The sequence below is a fragment of the Callospermophilus lateralis genome, chromosome 2 (genome assembly GCF_048772815.1).
Source record: "Callospermophilus lateralis isolate mCalLat2 chromosome 2, mCalLat2.hap1, whole genome shotgun sequence".
Lineage (NCBI taxonomy): Eukaryota > Metazoa > Chordata > Mammalia > Rodentia > Sciuridae > Callospermophilus > Callospermophilus lateralis.
Window position 1 is genome coordinate 171,541,705 of NC_135306.1, and position 18,927 is coordinate 171,560,631.

General features: G+C 31.9%; 1 protein-coding gene across 2 annotated transcripts in view; it reads left to right on the forward strand.

Annotated features, from left to right (window-relative positions):
* The window catches only part of Gas2 (growth arrest specific 2), a 114,151-nt gene that overhangs the window by 59,769 nt on the left and 35,455 nt on the right, over nucleotides 1–18,927 (forward strand). The window contains exons 6-7 of one of the 2 annotated variants that reach the window (XM_076846990.2): nucleotides 4,076–4,183; nucleotides 16,461–16,514. In XM_076846990.2, coding sequence (XP_076703105.1) covers nucleotides 4,076–4,183; nucleotides 16,461–16,514 — 162 coding nt within the window. The remainder of the gene's footprint in view (nucleotides 1–4,075; nucleotides 4,184–16,460; nucleotides 16,515–18,927) is intronic. The other variant, XM_076846991.2, reaches the window with a different exon arrangement.

The following is an 18,927-nucleotide window of genomic DNA, read 5'->3' on the forward strand; positions in this document are numbered from 1 at the left end:
AAACAAAAAAACACCCTTGATTTTGAAAATAAAGTCCATTTTCACAGTGAGGAAGGCATTAGAGAAGGGCAGGCCACTTGAGAAAATGTTCCTTGTACTTTACTTCATTTGACACCAACAATTTTGTCTAAGGACACTGTAAGATGCAAATGCTTCCCATACAGACTTGGGATTGTCATTTATTAGCAGAGGAACCACTTGAATATCAGTTTACTGTTTGCTTAGTGAATTGCAAGCAGAACTGTGCTTATCATGATGCCTCTCAAATTCAGGCCTGTGGCATTTTTGATGCTGTCTGATTTTCTTGGTGACCAAAGAACAAAGCTTCCTTCCCTTCCACCCACCCTTTTATTCATCCTTTCTTTTCTTATGAAAGCCTTATTGTAGGGATAAATAAAACTGTGCCACTTCTAAATATATATATCTATATATCTATATATATATATATATATATATATATATATATATTTATCATATATACTGTAATTATATACACATAATATGTTTATTAAACACACATGGAAAGAGATATGCATAGAAAAACACTGAAAATTTCACATGTAGACATATTAATTGGTCCTATGACTGCCCCCTCATGAATCACTGTGCTTCTGTATTCCTGCAAGGAAATGACATTACTATTACCAAACTTTCATACTTCTTGCTTTAGTATCACCATCCCATTCAAGAATGTCCTTTAAGCAATTCTCTCAGGGAAGAATTCTGTTAATTCTAGGGTGATTGGGTGATATATATATATATATATATATATATATATATATATATATATACACCAAGTATAACATGGTGGGAAGAATTCAGAGTTCAGAATCACAGGTCTGGTCACTAGCTTAATGTTACACACTTCCTTCATTTTTTTTTTTAAATATGAAAGTCATCTTTACAGTCCTTTGAATCCAGTCTTACTTTGTTCTAATAACTTCCCTTTGTGTCCTATATAGATCCATGTTCCTATTCATCTGTTCATTTATGTTTAAATATTAACTTATCAAACATATTTTTATACCATTAATGCATTGTGCTTTATACTGAGGATTTTAAAAATGCTATAAAATGCTACCTTAACCCTTAAGGAACTCAATCTAGCAAGAATAAATTAAACTTTATTAGTAACTGAGATATAATACGCAATTATTTAAAAAAAACTCAGAATAATAAGTTTATTTTTGGAAAAATAGGGATGGCTCAATGGATGGATGAAATGTGTATCCTAAAGTTGATTCCTTGTTTTTGCCTAAAAAACAAACAAACAAAAAAAACTGTTTTTTTTATTATATTTTCATTGAGACACAATTATATGGATCTTAAGATAAATTTTATTTTAGAACTCCTTCACCTTTCTAGTTTTCCTTCTATTATCTTTTGTTTTCATTATTTCTGGAAATTTGTTTTTTTATTTTTTTTATTGGTTGTTCAAAACATTACAAAGCTCTTGACATATTATATTTCATACATTAGATTCAAGTGGATTATGAACTATCATTTTTACCCCAAATACAGATTGCAGAATCACATCGGTTACAAATCCACATTTTTACATAATGCCATATTAGTAACTGTTGTATTCTGTTACCTTTCCTATCCTCTACTATCCCCCCTCCCCTCCCCTCCCATCTTCTCTCTCTACCCCATCTACTGTAATTCATTTCTCTCCTTGTTTTTTTTTCCCATTCCCCTCACAGCCTCTTATATGTAATTTTGTATAACAATGAGGGTCTCCCACCATTTCCATGCAATTTCCCTTCTCTCTCCCTTTCCCTCCCACCTCATGTCTCTGTTTAATGTTAATCTTTTCCTCCTGCTCTTCCTCCCTGCTCTGTTCTTAGTTGCTCTCAGCTATAATAATATCAAGTTATTCATTTATACCACCATTTAAGTGAGTTCATGTATATCTGTTGTACAGTTTTTGTTTGGTAAAAGACTGTAAGGAGTCAAACATTTTATTATTTGAAGAAATTGAGTTTCTTTAATGACAAAATTCTAGGTACCATAGTTTTTGTTACACTAATTATATTATTATCATAGAAAATGATAGCAACTAACATCTAAAGAATGATTATGAGCAAAATGTGGATGAAATTTTGACACTGAAATATATTCTAGAGTAAGCAAACTGAAGTCTTACATCAGAAGACTCTATTTTCCTCTGTCATTTAAAAAAGTATTCTCAAAGTTTCATGGATTGTAAAAGGGAATGAAGTTTGAAGAGATAAGAGTAAGATTTCCAATGAGCCACACGTGTCAGTAAGAACTCCAAATCAACATTTGTTTTATTTTAAAAAATTATTTACTTTATTTATAGCATTGTATGTATTTATCATGTATAACAGATGCTTTAAAATATATTGTATATATATGTGTATATATATAATATATATTAAATAGAACGGTTAAATCTTACTAATTAACAAATCCAATATATTGCATATATATCATTTTATTTAAACTTAATATGCATTCTTTGCATTTTTCATGAATACAACATTCATCATTAACTGTAGTCACCAAATTGTACATTGGATTCCTTGAATTTATTCCTCTGATCTTACTGTTAATTATATATCCTTTGACTAATATCTCCAAATTTTTCCCAACCATTTAATCTCCCCATTCTCTGGTAACCACCATCATACTGTCTACTTCTATGAAATTGATCTTTTAGGGTCCATGTATTAGCAATATCATGAGACATTTGTCTTTCTGTGCCTAGCTTATTTCAATTTTCAAATTATTAATGATCCTCCAGGTTCGTTTCATCCATGTTTTTGAAAATGGCAGGATTCTCTTATGACTGAGTAGTGTGCCATTGTTTATAAATACCATATTTTCATTTTCTATTTGTTATCCATAGATGGTCATGTAGGTTCATTCCCCATCTTAGCTTTAAGAGTAATACTTTTGTGTGTGTGTATATATATGATGAATAATGACATTGCTGTGTTATACAGTAATTCTATATTTGATATTTTGAGCAACCGCTGTACTCTCTTCCACAATGGTTATATATTCCAAGCAACAGTATGCAAAGTTCCCTTTCTATTTCTCTGACATTTTGTTAAAAAAATTGGGTGAGAAAAATCCAGTCCAGTTTGGTCAGAATCTGAATTTTTTCTGTTTAGCTTCTGCACATCATTTATAGCTTTCTGAATCTTCCTTGGAAACTTTTCCTCTAAACAAAGATTATTGTGTCGGGTTTGCTTGGTTAGTTTGAGGGAACACAGTTATGAGACAGAATTGAAAAGTCCCAGAAAATAAAACGTAAGTCTTAATTCTTAAATCACAGACTATTATATCATCTTCTGATGGTAACAATTATTATAAACATTGTGCGCATATAATTTAGATTATATAGTTTTCAAAAGTGGGGATAAGACACACTAGATATAAAACTCTGATATTCAGCCACATATTCCATAAATGTGTGTAAATCTAAGATATGGCCATAGAAGTCGGATTTGTAGGTAGGAATTACTAAAAAGGCATGAACTGTAGAGTGAATCTAGGTGAATTTGAGATGTCAGAAAATCTTAGAATTCAAAATAAGATGAAGAAATAGCCTCATTTTAAATAATAATTTATTGAAAGTGAGTAAAACAGTATAATAGATTATACTGTGGAAATAACTTTCTGTTTATATGTATTCTGTCCTAGTTTTCAATATGTTTAACCTAGAATCACTTTAGTGTTGTTTTCAATAGATTAATCTTGTCAACCCAATGTTCATGGTCTTTTAAATCTGGAAAATAATAGAACACAACTCATCATACCTATGGTACCAATTAATTTTTTCATCATCATCCTCCAACATCATCACTCTTCTCATCTAGCCTATAGCTCAGTGTACTCATTGGCCTTTAAAATAGACTTTCAGGATCTGACCTTTGCATAGTTGTGGTTTAAAGTGTATTGGTGTGCTCACATTCTGTCCATAGATTAAAAAATGAGTTTCAAATTATTAATTGCCCAGGGGCTTTGAAGCTTTTGAAAAAAATGTCATCTAAATGCAACCCTACTAAGAAGATTGAACTTCTTGCTGTTTTTTTTTTTTTTCCAGGTGAAACGAATTTCAGAAGATCCTCCTTGCAAATGCCCAAACAAGTTTTGTGTGGAGCGGCTTTCTCAAGGAAGATACCGAGTAGGAGAAAAGATTCTCTTCATTAGGGTAAACTTTTACTTATTATCTTGTTCTGTATGAGAATATTCAAAACTTGAGTTGAAGGAACATGACAGGGGAAAACAACAAGTGAATAGGAGCTTTTAGAAAGTGCTCTTGGTTGGAATGAAGATGCAAGGTATGAACATTTTTTAAAGTAATATACATGATAATGTACTGCTGAGGGCTAAATAATAAAATAATCTGTATTTTTTTCACATATATGCAAACACACAGAGATAATAGAGACAAAATATCATAAAAATATTACTATTTTATTTAATGATATTGTTTCAAAGGAACAACTACTCTATCTTTGACATGAGAAGTAGTATTCTTCCCTTGTCTTTCATATCTCCTATATTGGAAGTGATGATCATATCGGTGCTGAGTATCTTCAAGTGATTTCAACATGACTTTTCTGGAAGTCTGGGTTATGGATCAAAGGAAAAAAAAATGCTGAGTATAGTGGCATGATTAGGTAGTGACGGCCATGTCTTACTTTGTTTTCTGAGTTTGAATGAAAGACTGGTGCTAATCTCTGTCCATTTTACAATGATCCCAGTTAAGATCATGAACAGTTATAACTTGTAATGGTGACTAAGTAAGGAAACTTTTCAGACCTTTCATTTGGAACATGTTTTGCTAGTATTCAAAAGATTATTGCTAATCTCACAATAAGTCTGTGGCTTTTGCCAAGTATGCCTCCTTTAAAAAAAATAAAAAATACAGCACTGATATAGTCCCAGAAATCTTAAGTTAATAAAAGTATTCTTCTGCTTATTTTTAGTCATTTTCTAAAGAACAGAGTTTATGATTCAAAGGAACTGTACTCTACTCTCATTTCTATAAAGTGAAAATATCTTGCTTGCTGTTTTGTAGAGCACAGTGATTTGAATGTGTGCATCTAGTACAATCAATGAACATTTTAAAAATACTCATATATGTGATGGCCCAATAGAAATTTTGTCAGTGTATTTTTTTTAATTTCAAGTTTTAACTGAAATGTTACGACAGTGTGCGACATTTATTTAATGAAAAGTTTTTTCAAAATTTAGCCTTAAAATAAAATGTCATCTTGCATTTTAACCTGATTTTAGGTGAGTGGTTACTGATTTATTTTTTTTAATTTATAGGAAATTGCTTTTCTGCCTTGGAATGGTAACAAAAGGGATTTAACAATATGTTATTATGGGAGGTTTGAGAATAAATCTGGATATATGGCCTCACTAGGAAATATAGTTCTTCACTGTAAGGAAAAGATGCATTTTATTTTCTTCTTCTTATTATTATTTTTTAGTCAAGCTACCTGCTTTCACTTTACCACATTAAATAATGATGATTTAGAATTTCCATGGATGTGTTAAAATTTTACCAGGCTAGCCTTTCTCAATTGAGAATCACTTTCCATTAGAATATTAGGCCTCGGAGCCTAGAATCAAAGCAGAAGGCTTTATTTATTTAAATAATTGTTCCTTTTTATAATAGAAATGTTGATAAAACCCATGATGAATAAATTTGACACATTTCCTTCTAAGATAAACTAATATTTTCAGGAAAAATTTGTGTCTCATTTTCCATATTTGTTCATTTGTCAAAGAATTTAATATTCATAAGCATGAATAACATTCTTTTATAGTATTTAATTTGTGAGGGTTTTTTTGACTTTCCATTTTTCTTTTTAGGAAATGGTATCCTTTTGTTGAATTCTTGTCATGTATATTATGGAGGAATTGAAATTTGCATTAGTGAAAAAAAGCATATCAAATTCTTTGGCAATAGCATTTTAATTTAATATCAGTAAACAATTCAGAACATATTGTGTGTGCTCAATTTCATGCTTCCAGTATTCCAGACAAGCCTATAGTAAGAGTTATACATTATGTGGCTATTCAGGTTGTCCCAAAAAGTTATACTATCAGGCTGTGACAAGTTTTAGAATAGTGTTTTAATGAATTTTAGCGATTCATTTTCTTAACTTTTGTACTGTCCACATACAGTTTTATTTTTATAACAAATTTCTTGTGAAATAGACCCTTTTTTAAAACCTTGATTTTTTTAAAGAAAGCATTTTATTACTGCTTAAATTAGAAACCAAAACTATCTGTCAAAAATGAAAAATCTCCATGAACACATATCCATTGATATTTCTAGCCTTTTGATTGCTGAGTCCATTTCCACCCTGGTGAAGGAAAGAGATTATAAAAAAAATAGTTTCTCCTTGTCTCTGATTATCCTCAGAGGATTAGGAATTAAAATTTCATAAGCAGGTGATATATGCCCTTTAGTACATATTTTATCCCTGTTACCTCCTCTGTGTTAACTATGCTGACTAAAAATGTGACTAAAAATATGAACATAATTTGCTTAGTACTTTCAATTTGTTTCAGATAGAAAATTTAATTGTTGGTCATTCTGCAGCTCTTACTCAAAACAAAACAAAAACCTCAGTTATTGAAATTGTTTTCAAATGATCTTATGGTTGTTGTTGCTACTCTTTTGATTATTTTTCTTTTGAGTGCATGGGTTAAATAGTAATTGCCCATAGAGAAATTCTTACACATACTAGGAGAATGAACAACTCACCATGGCTTTGTTACAATCATGATATATATAGATATACAGATATAGATATTATAGATATATAGATATCTGAAATATGAATTGATGAATCTCAGACCTAATGTCTTAAGTTCTGGGAGGACAGAAGTAACATTCTTCTGTTTATTCAATCAGTTGGTGTTTTCCCAGGCTTTAAGTATCAGGACAGTTGGCAACACAAATCTGCATAAGCTTGTGGGCAGGTATTACAGAAATATGTCTTGGAAGCCACAAAAATGTGTATTTGACTTGTCTCAAATTTGATGACATGAGAGTGTGTATATAATCTATCTGTGATCTTTAAAGTGGTCCCCAGATGAGCAGCATCAGCATCATCTGGGAAATTGTTAGACATGCAGATTCTTGAGTCTCCTCCAAGACCAATTGAATCAGAAACTCCAAGGTTAGGGCTCAGCCACCTGTGTTTTCACAAGTCCTTAGGGTGATTCTGATATGTGCTGAAGTTTGAAAACCACTACTTTTAGAACCAAAAAAACAGCAGGAGATTCATTGTACTGTGACACAATAAGAAATCACTTGCATGTCTGATCCTGAAACAGTATTACTTTCAGGGTACTGAAAATGATCAGTTTTAAGGATTTTTTTAATAAATTTTTGTCAGGAAATGTTTAAGATAAAATGTTACATGGAAAAACAGACATTTAAAATATCTTTATATATAAAATAGCTTTTGTAGAAATAGCATTACAATTAAGATTTGAACAAGAGTATTTGAACATAGATTTAATTGTTGATCAAATAGAAATTATGAGTGAAAAAGCTTTTGTTCTTCATTTATTTCTGATGATATTAAAAATATGAACCAAGAGGAGTCAGTAATCTGAGAGAATCATAAATTTGAGAACAAAAGGTCCTCTGAAAGTTGTCAGATTAATTAGTTGGTTGCTCATTTTAATGGTGCTATTATTGTGAACCTTCCCATTTTCTAGAAAAGTGTCGGAAGGTTTGTTAGAGCATTGATTTTAGTAGGCCAATATTTAAGGAGGATTTTGAGTTTTCTTGTGAAACTAAGCACATTTTTCTTTGGATGAAGCTCTTACCTTTCCTTTACTGGTTCATCTCTGCACTTTGAAAACTCCTTGTGTTGTTGAAGATTAGCACTCTGAAGCCTGCAAACATAGATCACTGTCTGGATAATGTGTTTCTCTTTGCAGACCTCATCAGAGAGTCCCATATTCACCTTTCTCCCTATTAATCATTAAAGCTTTAAATGTTTGTCGACCTATTCCCATAAGGATCAGTATTTAATGGCACAAAAACAATCTAATATAATAATGCAGGGAATGGAAGTGAATGACTCTACTGAACGGAACTTCCATGGGATAAATTCTTCATACTTCTCTAAGTTGCTCTCACATTACCATAGCAGGACTTTCCGGCAAAAGAGCTGCCAGTGGATTAATGTGTTGGGAGGTAGCTAAGTTTTTGTGTCACTTGATTGTCTAATTAATGTGATGATTTTTTTTCTATGTAAAAACAACTTAGCATTATCCTAATATTATACTTCAAGTATTTCTCAAAAAAATAACAACTCCAAAAGATATTCAAGACATTGCTTGTAAAGATTAGTTGATATGGTAAAGAGTTTCAATGGGCCTCTGAATATCGTTCATTACTAACTATCTTAGTCTGTTCTGACATATCTCAGTATAACCTCTCATTCCAGGCAGGGGGATACTGTTAACATTCCCATATTACAGTTGAGAAAGCTGAGGCAGAAAATTTAAGTAACGTCCCCAAATTATAAGCTAATGAGTGCCTAAATTGGGGTTCAAGTCCTGACAGTTCAGCTCTGAGTGCATGTTCTTTACCACTAAATAATACTGATTTCTTTGCCTAAATTTTCTTGGAGGGTTTAGTATACTAATGTGATTTGTAAGCTCCTGGAGAGAATGGTATTGTGTAGCATTTTCCCAAGTTATTTAATGACAGAAATTGTTCCTTCCTATATATCTTTTTTTTCCCAGAACATTATTCTTTAATAGGTGGTCATGAAAATAGCAAACTTCAAAAATAATTTGTAACACTATTATATTTAAATTAAAGTTTTCTATGTCCTGCTTGGTACAGTTAGAATCCATGTATTTTAAGATACTAATAAGGAATATTGAATTTGAACTCCTTTTTTTGACTTCATGTTCCATTTGGAAGTTCCATTACATGGAAGATGACTAAAATTTAATAAGAGTCATATATCACACATTTTACCAGGTACTTTATATACATTATCTGACAAAATCCTTTCTACATACATCTGGCGAATTGCTTTTGTTACAGGATAAAAAAATTGAATCTTACAGAGTCTAAGAACTTAAGTAAGTGGTATGATGAGTAAAATTCAAGTTTGATTTCCAAACCTGCCTGTATCACATTCCACTCCAAGCTTCATCTTGTGGCAAATCCATTAAATGCAAGTATTTTATTCACAAGATTGGTCTTCTAAAAAGGACATGTTATGATATATTTAAGACTCAACTATGTTAAGTATTTCTTATACCATTTTTTCTTTAGAGTATTCAGAATAAAAACAGCATTGCAATTGCATAATCAATAATACCTCCCATAAAATGCATACAATATATTTACCTGTATTATAATAGTGACAATATTTATGAGTTATGTACTATATGTCAGGATCCGTTCAAGTTGCTTCATTTTGTCTATTTCATTTGACTTTCAAAACTAATTAGAGCTTTTGTAACTTAAGATATATTGCTTTCTGTTCTGATATCTTTTTAATAGGAATCAGAAGATAATTTTCCCTTATTGTCAGTATATGTTGAGATTTCTTTTACCAATTGTAAATATTTTTAAAGTATATAAGTATTATCTCAAAACATTTTCATAGCACACCTCTACATCTGTTGTAGATTCTATACTTAAACCACGTGAGATTCTATACTTACACTTTCTTAGCTTAACAAATGTGACTATTTGAAGGGCCTAAAGAAAATACAATAAATAATTTAAATGGAAATCAGCAAAGGGATATGCAGTGCTGTGGAGTTAACTTCTTTGCACTACTTTTAAATTAAATCATCACAGATCAACAGAAAGTTCATACACATTGTTATTGACTCTGTGTATTTTTTTTTTTTTTACCTTACCATAAAATTCCTTCAGGATTATGCCTGTGTGGTAAAAATAAGCATACTCTATCACACCAAGTAAGAAAGGCATCAGAGCTCTGTTGCCATAGCAACTGAACCTTACAGGTCTTCTGGGACTGGCTCTAAGGGAAGGTCCAGTGTTAGTGAGTGATATTCTGTTTTCTTCTGCTCTTATGACACATATTGATTTACTGCGGGTAAAAAGTAGCCTGTTTCAAATTGTTTATATATAATAGGCTGTTGTATAAAAATACAAAGGAGTTTCAAACAAATAGCAAGGAGATTAAAGCCTCCATTTACCTTAGTGGAAACATTACAGAAGCAGCCATTACCTAGAAGCTGAAAGTTAAAAATTTGTTTAAAAAAAAAAAAAAAAAAAAAAATATATATATATATATATATATATATATATATATATATATATATATATATATATAAATTCTTCTTCTAATTTGAAAATTTATGAGAGCATCATTATGGCTTAAAACTAGATATTTGTGTCTAAGAAAATAATGTGACTAAGGGGTTGGGGTTGTGGCTCAGCGGTAGAGCGCTTGCCTCTCACGTGTGAGACCTGGGTTCAATCCTCAGCACCACATAAAAATAAATAAACAAAATAAAGATTAAAAAAAAGAAAATAATGTGACTGTGTTTGCTTCTTGTATATTTAAGATCTCAGATAACATTTATAGTGTTCTGATCCACGGTGAGAGAAACATGGCCTTCACCAACACATGAGTGTTTCCAGACTCGGTCCCTAATCTGGACTAGTTCAGAAAAAAGACTCAATAGTATGTAAACTAGATTTAAATGCTTTTTAAAAACTCTTCTTTGGAAGGTGTTTTTGCTTTATCAAAGAAACTTTCATTTGTCATTTATTCATGTTTGCTGAGGCTGGGCTAATGACATGGATGTAATTTACAAAAACAACCCTCTAAGGACTTTGCAAATGTTGATAAATCCTCTTAACCCCTTCTCTCTGAGAAAGGCCAGCATTATAGAGAAATGCAAACTAAACACACAATGACTAGCCCCTGCTGTATGGAATTCAGGTCATGGAGTGATATTTTTAGGAGAGTTATCCTTTGTGGTTGAAAACCTTCAACTATAGAAAAATTTAAACCAAAGACTATCCAAGATTACAGCCTGGCACTGTATTTACTTGATGTCACTTTCAAAGAAAAAAAAAAAAAGAAAATGAAATTTTGTATTATTAGAAGAATGAAAGAAAAGCTAATTTATCTAGGCAGGTCTCTATATGCTTAAGGTTGATAATAATATATTTCTTTTCCTTCCATTGGCTTAAGATACATTTCTGTAAATATTACATTTATAAATGTCTCATTTATAAGTAAAGGAGAGCTCAAAGCCAAAAATATTCTTCTCTGAAAATTTGCCCATCTTGGCCATGTAACAATAAGTAGACTTTTAAATTTGTTGCTACCTTTATGGAGCCTAATAAGTAGTTTTCTTCATCTCTGTTTCCACTAGCTAGGTCTACCATGCCTCTAAGTTGTGCAATGCCCAGATAACTATACTTCATCTTTATAGTTTTCTTTTGCCATTATGCTGCCTCTGGAATAAATGGGCATTTTTCTTTTATTAGCCACAAATCAAAACTATTTAAACTTGACAAAACATTGGAAAATGAAATGTGACTTCACTGAGAAAATGCACAGTTGCTGTGGTCTGCCTTCCTAACTTCTCCATAATATAGCATCCCTGCCATTAATATAAACTTTTTACATACATGTGTATGTTTACACAATGATGTGTGTCTATGTATATCTTTATATCTGCAAATATGTGAGTGTAGTCAAAATGAATTAGAGAGTTGAGTTATTTCAATATTTTGACATTTTAATTGATTTAAAAGTAGATGTCAGATTGATTTTTCAGCTTCGGAAATTTAAATCTCTAATATATATATATATATATATATATATATATATATATATATATATATATATAGGGAGATAAAGTTTTTAGCTAAAGTAAAAAACACGTATAGATATATTTAATTCCACAAAATATATCATATGTATGCTTATATTGCAGAGACTATATTTACATATAAACAAATATAAAAAATACTAAAAATATTTATGTATAATTTAGCCCTCTCTGCAGGCTGTGTATCAGTGCTTGTCTAAGTGCTATTCTTGGATTCTTTTATTTACACCTCACAACTCTTCAACATGGACATTATTATTGGCATTATTATTATACTCATGTTAAGAATGAAGAAACTGGGCTGAGGTTGTGGCTCAGTGGTAGAGAGATTGCCTTTCACGTGTGAGGCACTGGTTTCGATCATCAGCACCACATAAAAATAAATGAACAAAATAAAGATATTGTGTCCATCTATAACTAAAAAAATTTTAAAAAAGAATGAAGAAACTAATTGTTAGATATTAATTACTTTTCAAAATCACACAACTTGTAAGTGTTGAAGGCTTTATCTAAATGGAATGTATGTGATTTAAGAGGTGCATTTAAAAATGTTTTTATTAGTGCATTATGATTATTTTTGACCACATTTCAGAGTATATGGTCTTTTGGCATAACAGTTTATGAGTAGTACAGCTCTATCTTTTTACCTTCATTAGTAATTGACCATCATTTGATGTGTAGTTCCTGTTTTGCTTAGTTGCCTCTGTGCTTGGGAAATACATGGGATTTAATAGCCAGTTCCCATTAGAGATTCAGAAGAGAGTATCCACAAAATAAAGAGTCTTGCAAAACAGCAACAACAACCAAAAAAATAATAAAAAAAAATCAATAAGAATGTTTTTCACATATTTAAGAAATCTGAGTTTCTTTTCATCTGTTGACCATATTTGAAAAATCATAAAGAAGCAAAAATTTATTCTAGGAATAAAAAAAACCCTAAAGAATATGTTCAATTTGCTTCAATTATCAATTTCCATTTACAATTGTCTTTTGCTCCAAAAAGATTAAATCGTCTTAATTTAACTATACATATGGAAGAAATTTTTTGAGGAAAGCAGGTGAATTTGCCTTCTGTACCTTTTCATGCTTTTATTAAAGGGTCTAAATTAATATTATGAGTAAGTTGTTTTCTATAACAACTAGTGTTATTGAATGCAAGTTCCCTTAAACTGGTTTCCTAATAATTTTTAAAGAAAATATTTTCTTTATTGTTTTAAATCTTGTTACCTGATAATAGTGATGATATCTTATTTTATATGATATTTAAAGGGTATTCACTTATATATTTAGTTTCACTACAGCTCTTTGAGAAAAATCAACCTGAGTATTAATTTAAGTATCTTGCTGATAAGGGAGCTGCAGCTAGTAGAGATCTTCTAGTAATTTTCCTGAGGTAATCCAGTTAGTAAGTGGTTAATCCAGACTAAATGCTATTTCAAAATTTTTGTATCTGAGTTTCATATATTTTAAAGTGCACACAATAAAATTACCCTTTGAAGTTTTCCTTAAACTTAGCATAGACAAAAATACTTTGTGGTTCACTATGCCTTAATTTTAAAGGTATTTGCTTTAAACTATAAAATAGACATTATGTAATAATGTGAAATTAGAAAAGTTTACAAGAATTTTCTTTCTTTTGTAGCCTTTCTAACAAGAACATTTGTTTGTTTATAGATTCTATGCTGATATAAATGTGAATGATTTTTTGCAAAAGGAAATGAAATAATTATGCATAATGTGTTGTGTTCTTAAATTATTGATGAGTCTTCTAGCAGCCAAACCATAAACCTGTGAAATATCTGCCATTATAAATTGTGTATAGTTCTCTCATGGGCTCAAGTTGCATAAACAGGATGCAACCAGATTCCTTGAGAATATACTTTGCAAATGTGGCCATTTTGAGTTTGTATTGAACATAAGTGGAGCTATGTGGTAGAAATGCTGCCACTGTGACATTGACAATACGAAATTAGGACTCATTTATTTAATGCTATCTTTTTATAAAATTATTAAGATTTTGCATGATTTGATCATTTAGACCATGCCTTTCATTTCCCTTAATACTTGAATTTTTGAATTTCAGCTCCTCAGTGAAATTCGTATTGGGCCTGGATCCAGTAGATACCTATTCACCCAAAGTACCTAGCCTTTCACTGCAGTTTACTGGAATGCTGTGTTCCATTTTTACTACTACTAATTTTAAGGATGAATATGTTTATAATTTCATTAATAATCAATATCCCATTAGTATTAATTTAAACTTGGTCATATGTTGTATTGAAATTTATAGTCTCCCATTTCCTGCCATCTTGTTAGAAGCATATTGAGATCTTGAGGAATTGTTTATGTAGATTGTGGGAGGAACAAAATGTGATAATTTGGATTGAATCTTTGGTCATCTCATTCAATTTTCTTCAAATGAACTTCCTGATGTTACTGGAAAACAAAACTAAAAAAAGCTCAAAAAGCTATTAAGCAGTATTTTTTCCACTTTTTCTAGTAGAACACTCACAAGAAATCACAGTCAGAGCATTACTTGTCTCCTAATTGCAGTTTTATTTTACACTGTAGCAACTCATGCCAGCTTCTAGTCCTCTGGCACCACATTCACATCTTCTCCTTCCAATACTGTTGCCAAACATTGAAAGATGCCTTTTATTCAGCCCAGTGTTGTTCAATTTAGTTTGCGTTATAAACAAATTTTAGGTAACTATTACTGCATTAAATAGTGTATTAGAGACATCACCTGTGAAGGGCTTCCCTTTGTGTTGTTTTTAAGCCAACCCACCAATGATTTCTTTCCTTTCCCAGTGACTCACACCTTGTATAACAGTCTCTTTAACTCTGAACATTATCACTTGTCATAATTTTTCTGTATTTGCAGAATATCAAAGAAAATGGGTTACAGAGATAGCTGGGTAGTCTTTCTGAGACCTCATAAAGCAGATAAAAGGAAAAACTGATTGCAAATTATGCATCAAGCATGAGGTCTCCAAGAATCTCAATCCCAAATGCAACACCCGTACAAAGAGCAGCGTATTAACTCATCATCATCTACCAATGTATTAGTCATGATATCATTACCTAATCTGGGACTGTTATTTGTTAGTCATAGACTTCTTGGGTTATTAGAAAATTATAGAAACTTACAAGGTACACATTTTTGCTCATATCACATTGCCTGCCCACTTAGAAGGTCTAAATCTTAGGTGGGCTTTAGCTTTGCACAAGGAAAATGTTAGACCATAGTGTGCATGTCACAAAACTCTCACAGTGTTTATGAAACACCTTTGAATTTCTTACCATTTCACTAAAAACCTACAGCTAACATGATGAGTACCAGTGGTATTTTTTAATTAAGTGTATGTGTTCTCAAGAGATATTCACCTTAGAGTTTCTGTTTATCTCCTGTATTTCTTCAACATTTTGTAACAACAACAAAATTCTTCAAGGAGTACTACAGATAAACCTGAATTTCAATCAACATCTTGGCAACAAAGATTGAGGAGACTCTTCCCTCATGCCTACCATCCATAGCTTTGATGTATAACGTATTTACCTGCATCCACTAAAGGAAAGATGAAGATGAAATATTATGAGAATAAAAGGGAAGATGTCCTTGATTAAATACACAAACAAGGTCTGGGGGCTATCACTCAGTGGTAGAGTGCCTGCCTCACACATGTGAGGCACTGGGTTCGATCCTCAGAACCACATAAAAATAAATATACTATGTCTATCTACAACTAAAAAAAATAAAAAATAAAAAAATACATGAATAAAAATCACAGCCATGATCATATCTAATCATGGGAAAGGAAACAAATCTTTCCCAAAGATGACTTTACTTTGTCACCCTAATGCTTAGTCAGGGAATCTGGGATATGTACTTTGAATTCTTACTATAAGTTCCTTAACAAATCAACTTTTAGATATGTTGGTGTTCTCCTTGTAACCACTGAGCAATCAGGATACTGCATCATTACATTTTTAATGAAAACAGAAGGAAATGGTAGAGTAGAAAGTGTTCTTCTTTCCCACACAACTTACTGAAGGCAAATATAATGGTAGCCTCTTGTGAAGAAAAGCAAGAGGCTAATGTTAGTGAACAGAGTGAGTACCACAGAGTCAGAACAAGATGGCAGGATTTTGCACCAAAGCAGGAAGCTTCACACTGAAAGACTTCATTTACTTAAAAAATTTCCCTAGACTTTATTATACATTCTCTGGACTCTGGTACAGTTCATCTGTGCAACTGAGACACAGACTTGTTGACTGTTTCCCAGACAAAATTATTTCCTTACTTACATATTTTGTATTGGAAAAGGAGAAAATGTTTCCAAAAAGTGATAGTTTAAATGTTTGTGTTTCTAAATGATAACAGTCAACACAGTCTCTAATTCTCAGATTATATGTATATGCAATAACACTTTCCTACTATAAGATACTGGAAGATACATAGATTTAGTTATTTGATTGAAGATGGTTTTCTTAATCTTGTCACAAAAGAACCCAGTTTGCATTTTTAGGTGATGTTCAAGTGCCTTTCTTAATGAAGATGGAGAGCATTTTATGAACTTCGTATCTTCTTGTTTTAGTAGGGTCTTCATGGTTGTGCCTATGTCTCCACAGCCAAAGCAAAGCAGACATTTAAGGTAATTACTTAGATAATTAAGGGGAAACCTCTCCTCTTTGCTTTCACTGTGAAGCGTTGGTCTCCAATCAAATGATGGGAGTTGAGCACTCCAAGTGAATATTTTACTCCTTTTCTTTCTTTGTTTCTTTCAGTGAGGTACTAAGAATTGTTTCCCTTGTTTTCCATATACTTGTAAAAATTGTAATCTGGGTTTGATCATAGGTAAGTAGAAAGCAGTAACCTAGTTGTTTTTGCCTTTTTCTTAGTATAATTCTCATGCTTCAGTCCATGCTTTCATAGTTCTTAACATTAAAATTGTTTTAAAATATAAACCTGGATTTAGCTTCCATATGCAGTATTATCTTTGTCTTTTCTTTCAAATACTTTAAATAATACATTTATGGAATAAAAATTAAGTACCATTTAATTGTAGAGAATTTCCATTCTGCTACTACTGCATAGATTGCCCTTTGTGGTTTAACACATATGGAAGCTCATGGACCCTTGCCAGATTTCTGCTCCTGACACCATACCTAACCTCTAGTGGTGTTTAAACTAACATGTGTGATTTATTACTTCAGTGTGATAAAACTTAAAGAGAAGAGGACTTAGATAGGACTTGATTTTGAGGTCATGAGTTTACCAGTGCACATAAGAGGATGGATTCATTTTTTAGGTTTTAATAATTATGATCCAGAAAGAACAACTTACTTGAGAAAGTCTTGTATATGACATCACATATATAAGATGAATTTTAGAGAAACTCCCAAGTTGTAAATTTTGTTCTTACATGATGAATGTATCATGGAATTTTATTATTACAATTAGTTTAGATTTCTGAAAGAGTACAGTTAAACACATTATTTATCTATCATATGTGTATCTATCATATGTACCTTTATTCGTTCACTATCTACATGTGTGGGTGCCACGTGAAAGAGCTATTAGCAATCTTGAGGATGCAGTTGCTCTGTAGGTCAGATACTAATTATTATGAAAATTCAATATGGTTAAATTGGTTATCCCAGTTAATAGTTGGCTAATAGAGGAACAAGATGAGGTTGTTTTTTTTTTATTATTATTGGTTGTTCAAAACATTACAAAGCTCTTGACATATCATATTTCATAATTTGGTTCAAGTTTGAAAAGTCACTTTGAAAATTTCTTCAGTGAATCTGAACATACATGATACATCCTAGGAGTGCATGAGGGAGGTGGGTGGCAGAAACGCCAGGCAAAACTTTCCTTGGACATGTAGAAAGATGGTCCCTAAATTTTGGGAAGAAAATTGCTATTGAATGAACCTATCTGTGGAGCTACTTTGTGACTGTCTCCACCAACATTCATCACCACAGTTGATTGAACCACTTTTTTGGGCTGGTGCTAACTTTCCCTTTTCACTACTCAGGTATCACTTTGTTAAAGCAGATGCTGCCCAACAGGCTTTCTTTGTTCCAAAAATATTAATATTTGTGTTCTTTTCACTAGTTAAATTTTTTTTAATATTCAGAAGTATCTTTTTAAAGATTTCTTAATTTGTTTTAATTAGTATAACTATACATGACAGTAGAATTTATGACTTTGATACATCATGCATAGATGGGATATAATTTCATTTTTCTGAGTGTACCTATTGCAGAATCCTATTGGTCATGTAGTCACATATTACATACAGTAATAATGTCTGTTTTATTCTACTCTCTTTCCTATCTCCATATCCCCTTGCCTACCCTCCCATTACTTCCCTTTACCTAGTCTAAGGTAACACTATTCTTCCCTAGTGCCATCCACCTTATCCAGAATTACCATCTGCATATCAGAGAAAACATTTGGCCTTTGGTTTTGTGGGGTTGGCTTATTTTGCTTAGCATGATATTTTCCAACTCCAACCCTTTACTGGAAAGTGTCATAATTTCACTCTTCTTTAAAGCTGAGTAATATTCCATTGAGTATATATAGCACATTTTCTTTAACCATTCATCTATTGAGGGACACTTAGGTTGGTTCCATAGTCTAGCTATTGTGAGTTGAGCTACTATAAACATTGATGTGACTGCATCGCAATAGTATGCTGATTTTAAGTCCTTTGGGTATAAACCAAGGAGTGGGATAGCTGGGTCAAATAGTGGTTCCATTCTCAGTTTTCTGAGGAATCTTTATACTGCTTTCCGGAGTGGTTGCACCAATTTGCAGTCCCACCAGCAATGTATGAATGTACCTTTTTCAGCACATCCTCGCCAACATTTATTGATAAGTGTCTTTTAAAGGGGCATTTTTACTGAATTGAGAGATAAGAAGTGGTTATCTGAAAACTCTAGAAATGATTCTTCCAATTTTAGGGTGAGTCTTTAAAAATCACAGTCATGGATGTTACATGAGAGGCTGCGAGGGAGCTGGCATGTTTGTTCTTCAGGGGCAGTTCACGTCCTCCT